At 39.2% G+C, this 9012-nt stretch overlaps 1 protein-coding gene across 2 annotated transcripts; it reads right to left on the bottom strand.

The window, feature by feature from the left end:
• Nucleotides 1–205: 205 nt before the first annotated feature.
• On the bottom strand, nt 206–8948 carry LOC116645213 (bromodomain-containing protein 8-like). 2 transcript variants are annotated; one of them, XM_032425265.1, is made up of 7 exons: nt 8077–8948; nt 6531–6794; nt 5774–5931; nt 2823–2912; nt 2656–2724; nt 1115–1292; nt 206–547 (listed from the first exon to the last, which is right to left on the bottom strand). In XM_032425265.1, exons 1-7 carry the CDS (start codon nt 8353–8355, stop codon nt 497–499), a joined length of 1089 nt encoding a protein of 362 aa, XP_032281156.1. In that variant the 5' UTR covers nt 8356–8948; the 3' UTR covers nt 206–496. The 2 variants fall into 2 exon arrangements, with proteins under 2 accessions (XP_032281156.1, XP_032281155.1); XM_032425264.1 differs by having other exon boundaries at nt 206–1292.
• Nucleotides 8949–9012: the final 64 nt, after the last annotated feature.

Genomic DNA, 9012 nt, shown 5'->3' with positions numbered 1-9012 from the left:
CAGCTTGTGTTCCCTCTCTCGCTGTGTCTCGCTCTGTCAAATAAATAAATAAAATCTTAAAAAAAAAAAAAAAGAGAGGGCACGTTCTGCATGGAGCACTGGGTGTTATATGCAAACAATGAATCATGGAACACTACATCAAAAACTAATGATGTAATGTATGGTGATTAACATAATAAAAAAAAGCAATCTTCAACTTGTGAAATAACATTTATTTATAGAGCAGTTACAAGAGGCTTAATTTAGTTACATCTAAATCAAGCCTAAGGAACAAAGAAGTGAGCAACATTTACAGCATAACCCCAAATCTCAGCTTTCCTGTTTTATATTATGTCCACAGACACCTTTGACTCCTTGGTTGTGAGTTAACATTTTTCTTACTAGAAAAGACAATAGAAAACTGGTAAACAAGTACTGGGATCTTCTCTGAGTCTCAATAAGAGGTCAGGTTAACAGAAGAGGTAGGTTTTCCATCATCCACAGGGTTGGCTGGTTCTCATTCCAAACTATTTAAGTCTCTTCTTTTGTCTAACCAAATACTCAGCACCTATAGTCAAGGCAGATAGCAAGGTATGAATCTTAAAAACTATAGAGATTTGAATGCAATTTTCTTCTTCTGCAATGAGGTTTGACTATGCTTTTTTTTCCTTTTATGTATGGTCTTGCCCAGAAAAGAAACTCGCAATCTCACCTTCTGGCTACCATGTCTTACCCCTGTAGATGGGACAGTGTGAACATACATTAATATCAACAGGTGTAGCAACCAAAAAATGGATAGTGATTCCAGCCTTTGGTCTGCATGTTTAGCCCTTTGACTTGAGGCACTGGAAGCAGGAACTCCAGTTATTTATCTATCCCCAGCTCTCTTGAGACTTCTCTGCTGCTGTCTTCCTACACTACTTTACTTCACTATCTATGAAAGCCGGTCCTACAGAGACTTAGAGATTTCCAAAGCAGTAGGTACAATGTCAATACCTCAGGGCCTTTAGCCACCTCTAAACATAAACTCTGAGAACACAAGGTCACTTTAACATCATTCTTATTCTCACAGACTTTCTAAAATCAGATTCCAGAGGCTGTACTCCTTTTCCTTACAGCTCTCTATATACAGTACCTGAATCTGCTCCAAGACTTCTCGCTGCATCTCCACAGCCATATGGTACACATGATGATCAGAGTCATTGTACATCACAGCATTCTGGAACATCAGCATCAGGTCCCGCTGGAACTGAGCCATGGTGCGAATCCGTCCCTTAGACAGATTCCTCTTCAAGCTAGTTAAGTCCATGGGTCTGCAGGTGGCCAAGAGAAACCACAGGAAATCAGACCTTTATGTGGGACCTAACATGCTCTCTTGGAGAACCAGCTCTTAATTCCCATCAGATAATAAAATAGCAACAGCAGCTAACATTTGACTTTTTACAATAGGCCAAGTGCTTACCTTGCCAAGTACAAGGTACTTTCTATATTAATTCACTTGGTCCTCTCAGTAAACCTATAAGCTAGGTACCTTATTATCACCAACTGGCAGTGGGTAACCAATGCTAAAGAAGTTAAGTACTTGCTCAAAGTCACACAGCTTGGATTCCAATTTAGAGGTAGCCTGACTCCAGAGCCCACACACCCAGCCACTATACCACTGTAGGAGGGGTGCTGGCCCCACATACCAAAGTTGCAAAGAGCTCCAATGATTAGTCTGTCACAGAGGAGTTACTGACTGACTCTTCACAATGTGTAGTCATATACTAGTTGTTTAATCTGCTTCTCTTACTATATAATCAAAAGCTAAGAATTTTTTTTCTCCTTTTGTGGAGATGAAGAGTGTGAATCAAGTGAATGTTTAGATAAATAACTATTTAATGAGACACAGAGAGTGGGTATATAAGGGAAGACACAGCAGTGTAGAAAGAGGACTGAACTAGGAGGTTAAGAATCTGGGGTTTAGTTCTAGCTCTGCTATTCACTGTTGATCACCCCAAGTCATGAGCACCTCTGAGCCTTACTTTCCTCACGTATAGAATGAAGGAGTCTGTCTGCAAAGGTCCTTTCCTGATCTTTTACACTCTATTAACACACTGGTGTATGACAGCATTTTAGATGAATTATGCTATAAAAACCCAAAATAGTGCTATCAACCAATGTTTGTAACAACCATTTGGATTACCATCTTTGCCCTAGCATACCTATAATGGTTTGATGAATATAGTGTTCTTTTTAAAGTTTTGCTCCAAAAGAACAGTATCAAAACTATCAAAGGCTATGTTAAGATTATAATGAATGGATATTACTTAAAAATCAATACTAAAAAAGAAAAAAGCCTATTATTATCCTTTTGTTCCCTGTATTCCTTCTCAAATGAAGACCAAGCTTATCATAACTTTACACACTTGTTCAGATGTAAAATATATCTTGAGTTTGTAAGTAATGCAAATGAAATAAAGAAATGATCAGGGTGCCTGGCTGACTCAGTTGGTGGAGCATGTGACTCTTGATCTCGGGGTTGTGAGTTCAAGCCCCATGTTGGGTGTAGAGATTACTTAAAAATAAAATCTTTATTTATTTTTTAAAGAAAGAAATGATCGAATAGACCAGAAATAAAGTATGAAAAGACAGATATAAAAGCAACCAACCTTTTCTGACCCCTTTTCCACTGACCTTTTCACCACATCCTTGTATCCTGGGGCCTGCCTTTCTGACACAGGCTTCAGAAAAGGACTGCTGAACCTGTTAAGGGACAAACTCTGAGAGGATGAAGAAACTCTGGAAAGTCATTATAAATGAAAAGAGTGGCTGTGAAGGCCAACAGTGGCTTGGATACCTACCTGTGACTGGCAATCATCTTCCAGACTGGCAGGAGAGTCTTCTTAAATAACAAGTGATCCTGAATAGTGTCACTCTGGCCTAGATCAGACCTATGGGATAAAATGGACAGAAAGGAAATAGTAACTTCACATATGGTATTCTGTCTCTCCCAGGTAGGTAAAGAGATTTCCTCGATATATAGTGCTCCTACTTAATATGGGAAGGAACTAACACCAGTGATTAAAACATATTGAATGCTTCCATAAGAGACCCCCAAACTCTACAAATATTCTCTTACTGGTCACTATTACCTAATGAAGTAGTTACTTTCTACTACCAATCTACAACTGCTTCTGTCTTTTGGGCTCTTGCTGATTTCCTCTTCAGCACTTGTGACGCTAAAAAACTCGTGTATGAAAGTAGTCTTTGTTCACTGATGCTTCCCAAGTGCCTGGCACATAGTAAGTGCTCAAATATTTCACAGTATTAAGTATTTCAAAAATCAATCTGGTCCTATGTTTATGCAGAAATATGCCACATTAATAAGTATTTCTCCTACATTTCCTGAGAAGGAAATACTTGGTTTCACATCTTAGGGAATTCTCTTATGTTTCATCTGAATGCTACACAATTTACATATTTCTCCTTCTCCCTAAGAAAATACCTAAGAAGGGCACCGGGTGGCTCAATCGTTAAGCGTCTGCCTTCAGCTCAGGTCATGATCCCAGGGTTCTGGGATCGAGCCCCACATCGGGCTCCCTGCTTGGCGGGGAGCCTGCTTCTCCCTCTCCCACTCCCCCTGCTTGTGTTCCCTCTCTCGCTGTGTCTCTGTCAAATAAATAAAATCTTTAAAAAAAAAAAAAGAAAAAGAAAATACCTAAGAAAACTTCATTTTTCCTCATGGCCCTTTCTTCTCTGGGCTAAATTGTCTAGTGTTTTTTTTCTTCCAGGTGCTACTGTCCAATGTTTTATTTCATCTTATAATCTTCCCAGTTGACAAGTTTCCTCTTTACTCCAAAGTTTAACATTATGTTATACTTCCCACTTTATATACTTAATCTCTCAAAATGGGTTCTTCCCACACCTAATGTTTCACACCCTCTTTGTGCTTTATGTACCATACTGTGTGTGTCCATTTGAGCACAACTCACATCTCATTTTATCTTTCTCCAAGTTGAGCAATTCCAAACAACTATCCAGTTTCAGGATATAGTATCTCATCTGCATCTAAATTATATACACAAAAATCAACTTGTCCTTAAATCCAGAACCCTATCAGAACAAGGCATTTAAAGACCAAAACAAACCTCTTCCTTTGTTTCTGGTCAGTTGATCAGAATGAATAATAGTTCCTTGGTACCAGGGCATTTTTGTTCATACATCCACACAACAGGTATTAAGTTTCCATTATATGAAAGGTACTGCCTAAGGTTTTGTAACCTCATAATTGATCACTTTTGCAATATTTTAAGAAATAATCCCTAGCTTACCTTTATTTCCACCTATTTGGAAATGCACGCCAAGCAACTACAAGTAAAAATGTGGGAATGGAAAGGACCTGCAGGCTCAGAGTGGTGCTCCACGTGCTCTACTTCTATTTTTCCTGAGAGTTAGTACCAACTAAGGGAGAACCAAGAAAAGAGGAGCCTGGAGAATGTCTATCTTTCAAAGTAGTTTTAAGCTTGCCTGATTATAACATAAGAACTCAGCTTTCTATCTCCCCTTACGCCATCTGGCCAAGGAAACTCAATTACTATTACCTATTGTTTTCCAATAAATATTCCATGTTTATCCTAAATCCTAAAATAAGAGTGTGGATTTTGCCATTCAAGGTACTAAAATATCATGAGATAAAATGTCCCAGATTAGAGATTTCCTGTTTTTTGGATAGTCATCATATGCCTGCCCCCTGCTCATACTTACACAGGGAGTTACAGAAAAGCAAAGGAAGCAATTCTTCAACCACCTAGGTATTAAGCTGTGTTCTACTTGCATAACAAAATTTTGAAATCTGCTACTTAAAAAACAGCACTTCATGCTATCTTCTCTCAGTAGATAGATATAAGACCAGGCCCAGAAAAGGAACTATTTATTACCATAACAAAAACAACTTTTTTTTTCTGATTTAAAAAGAAATTCCCTTTACTAAAAAAAATTAAGATTCCAAAGTGTGCCCTTTAGCTTCATAATTATTTATAAGAAGATAATTATATAAACAATTTCCCAGGATCTGTGAAAAAGAAACAAAGGAGATCAAAAGTTCAAAATAATTTTTAATTTCAAGTTACAAGGAGCTGTTTTAGTATTTTTGAAAGAAGTACAGTTTCAGTATTAGACTTGAGGGACAATCTGAATGAGCAATGCTTCCTGAATAAATACAGTAATTAAAGAGAAAGGTTATTGAGGCACCTGGGTGGCGCAGTCGGTTAAGTGTCTGACTCTTGGTTTTGGCTCCGTTTGTGATTTCAGGGTTGTGAGACCAAGCCCCACATCAGGCTCTATGCTGAATGCAGTCTGCTAAGGTTTCTCTCTCCCTCTCCCTTTAACCCTCCCTGCCTCACGCATGCTCTCTCACTCTCTTTCTCTCTCTCAAATAAATAAATAAATCTTTTTAAAAAATAGAGAAAGGTTATTTATGAAAGAGATTCTCAATGTTGATGAAACAGATCTTTTTAAAAGTAGGCTCCATGCCTAACATGGAGCTCAAACTTACAACCCCAAGATCAAGAGTCATGCACTCTACTGACTGAGCCAGCCAGATGCCTGAAACAGATTTGTTTTATAAGAGGAAAACATAGACTTCTATTTATACAATAAAATTATATTTAATTCTACTTCTAGGGTTTTCCAATTTTAATTTCCTTTTATTAATTTATAAAAGTAATCCATGTTCATGGTAATGAATTCAAATAGGCATAAACAGAAATAAAAGTTTGAATCTTAACAACCTTGGATAAAAATCCATACTTACAACTTTGAAGAGGTAGCACGGCTGAAAAGGATATCCACCAGAGGAGTCTCCTGAATGCTGAAGCCATCATCACACTCACCTGAAGAGGGCTGGTCTTCCAACTCTGACACATACCCTTCACCCTCGTCCTCCTCTTTGGATTCTTGCTGAACCTCCCCCTGGGAATGCCAGGAAACAGAGAACTTTAGAAAGAGATTTACTATCTGCAAGGTAATTTTACTTGCATGGGGTAAGTGAAGGCTGACTTTAAGGTAGAAAGGGTCAAGGTGACTTAACTAGACCTTAGTCAATGAATTCTTGGTAACAATTTGGCTGGAAAACTGTGGTTCTGTACCCCTAGAAAAAAATAAAAAGAGCAATATACTAATTTCTAAATGGACGCTATATTCTTTTAAAACTGTATGATTTGTGGCTCTGGAGTTGCTGGTCTAATATTCATCATAATGATATTCTAAATTTTATTGATTGCTCACTGTGAGCCAGGCACTAAGCGAAGTGCTTTACATGAAATGTCTCACTTAAACTTCACAGAAAACCTAATGTAGAGAGAGCACCACTATTCCATTTACAGCAGAAAAAACTGAGGTTCTAAGATGTTCACTGACACACCTAAGGTCACACAGTTAAGTGGTGTTGAAACCTGGATTTGCACCCAGGGAGCCAAACTCTCTGGGGTTAGCCTACATGCAGTAACTACTGTGTTCTGCCTCCCTGGGCAGAGGACCAATCAGCCAGCTGGTTTAAGTTACTCACTCACCTCTTCACTCTCCCTGGATAGTCGCTGAATTGCACAAATATCTGAGGGAGCTAGAGCCACCTCTGGCCTTCCATTTTCTCCCAGTGACTTCTCAGCTACCAAGGGTTTTACCCTTGCTGAAGGCTGTTCAGGCTCTCTGCATGACTCTTCTCCTTCAGTAGCTTCCATTTCCGTTCCCTTTTGTTGTCTGGTACCAGATGAAAGACAGCAACCTTCACTTGATTCTTTGCTGCTAATGCACAATGGCTCCATTAAATAAGCTACCTGCAATCATAGTATGAATAGGAACACCAGTGGAAACCATTATCTACATATCAATAATGTTACATGATTACACTGCCACTATGACTCAGTTTGAGATGCAAACAGATTAACTCATTCATTCTATCATTTAAAATGTATAAAATAGGGGTGCCTGGGTGGCTCAGTCATTAAGCGTCTGCCTTCGGCTCAGGTCATGATCCCAGGGTCCTGGGATCGAGCCCCGCATCGGGCTCCCTACTCAGGGGGAAGCCTGCATCTCCCTCTCCCACTCCCCCTGCTTGTGTTCCCTCCCTCACTGTGTCTCTGTCAAATAAATAAATAAAATCTCAAAAAAATAAATAAATAAAATAAAATGTATAAAATAGGGGTGCCTGGGAGGCTCAGTTGGTTGGGCGTCTGCCTTCGGCTCAGGTCATGATCCCAGTGTCCTGGGATTGAGCCCCATGTCAGGCTCCCTGCTCAATGAGGAACCTGCTTCTCCCTCTCCCTCTGCCTGCCACGCCCCCTGCTTGTGCTAATAAATAAATAAAATCTTTTTAAAAAATAAATAAAATGTATAAAATAACTCAGATACCCAGATACTGAACTAGTTGCTAGGAACCTAATAGTAAACAAGATAGACATGGTTCTTGCCTCTTCAAAGAGCTTGTGCTCTAACTTTTTCATGTCAAGTGTCAACTCTGATCAAATTGGGAATGGCAGTCTAGAAAACTGCTGAAAATTTTGTCCGCCACAGATGATGCAGAAAGAAGTAGCAACACATAAAATGGATTCTCGCCAAAAAAAAAAAAAAAAAAAAAAGGATTCTCGCTTATCTTAACCTAGGTTCTTCTGAATGTGTGAAGTTGCCACATAAATATAGTGTCCAATTCAGCTTATTTCTGGCCTTCAACCCTAAACCAGGGTAGTAAGGACACTGTAAAATATTGCCTTGAAGTCATAATGTTATAACCTTCAAAGAGTTCAGGTGTCACCTCCTATGACTCCGAAAAATGAATTGCAACAGATATTCATAAGGCAGTCCTGCATACGGAAATTCCACTTCCTATGACCTTGGGTTCCTAATGACTGGGATCTTAGAACATTCGGTCAGAAAGTACATATTCAGCACATATTGTGTATTAGCACCAAGTGCTAGAGTCATAACAATTAACTTAGTTCCTGCCACTGTGGAGCTTGCATTTTAGTAAACAATATTAAGAGTGGTAGAAATATGTATGGGCAAGTATTCTCTTAGAAAGTTGAGACTCTTTCAACTTTGGAAACAATGGTTCCCCATTACCTCAGAGAGAAAGTGGAGTAGATTCTGACGGCTGACTTGTTCTGCTTCTTCCTGAGATTCCTCACTGCCTCCGTCCCCCACAAGCAGCTCACTAGGTTCTCTCCCTGGGCTGTTTTCCTCTAGTTCCTCAGCCCCTGGCTCCTCAGTTTCTCTCCAGCTGCCCACATCAAGATCCAGACTGGAATCCCATGAGCTGAAGAGGGACCTGCAGTCGTTGCTCAGCTCAGAGTCATTGGGATAGTCTTGCTCCGAATCGAACCAAACCCACTCACGCCCCATCTGTAAATACACAGAAAAATGCAATAAATTCACTCATACCACTATTTCTAAGGCATTTTCATCTCCAAACTTCAGTGGAATTATAAGGGATCAAAAACTTCTTTCTACTCACCATTACAAAGAATAAAAGCTAGCTGAAGGGAGACATCAGGAGATGAAATGTTTGTCATTAGGAATAAAATGAAAAAGCCCCATGTCAAACAGTGTAACAGAGGTATTACCCAGTAATTTTTTCTTGGGTTTCCTCATACTCCAAAAGAAAGGAACAGGAGCATAGCTAGTTGAACAGAATTCCTCTATCCCAAATCACCCTTAAACTCAACTGGAAGATAATACATTTGAGGCACAAGAGATATTTTGCTCAGTGTAGACATTTTTAATCTACCAACCACTGAATCCTCAAAACATACTTTAAAATTATCTGTGGCATTCTTCTGGTCATATCCAACTCACTTCAAAGAATGACTACAGTATCAAGTTTTAAAAGTATCTTCCCTTCCTCTCATTATACTACACTATCCTGGTTTTCTTACCCCTCTCTCCTCACCCTTTTTTTTTTTTTTTTTTTAAGTAGGCTCCATGCCCAGCATGGAGCCCAACATGTGACTTGAACTCATGACCCCGAGATCAAGACCTGAGCTGAATTGAACTCTTAAC

Source organism: Phoca vitulina, unplaced genomic scaffold, assembly GCF_004348235.1.
Source record: "Phoca vitulina isolate PV1807 unplaced genomic scaffold, GSC_HSeal_1.0 scaffold32, whole genome shotgun sequence".
NCBI classification, from domain to species: Eukaryota; Metazoa; Chordata; class Mammalia; order Carnivora; family Phocidae; genus Phoca; species Phoca vitulina.
Note: the sequence above shows the minus strand (reverse complement) of the source record. Positions and strands in the feature narration are given on the sequence as shown.

What these genes read in the sequence shown, in the direction of transcription:
- LOC116645213 (XM_032425264.1), bottom strand. Translation starts at nt 8,355, where the DNA reads ATGGGGCGTGAGTGGGTTTGGTTCGATTCGGAGCAAGACTATCCCAAT. An exon ending in AAGATGATTGCCAGTCACAG is followed by an intron (nt 2,725 to 2,822) that starts GTAGGTATCCAA and finishes GTCCCTTAACAG; the next exon opens with GTTCAGCAGTCCTTTTCTGA. An exon ending in TACAAGGATGTGGTGAAAAG is followed by an intron (nt 1,293 to 2,655) that starts GTCAGTGGAAAA and finishes GGCCACCTGCAG; the next exon opens with ACCCATGGACTTAACTAGCT.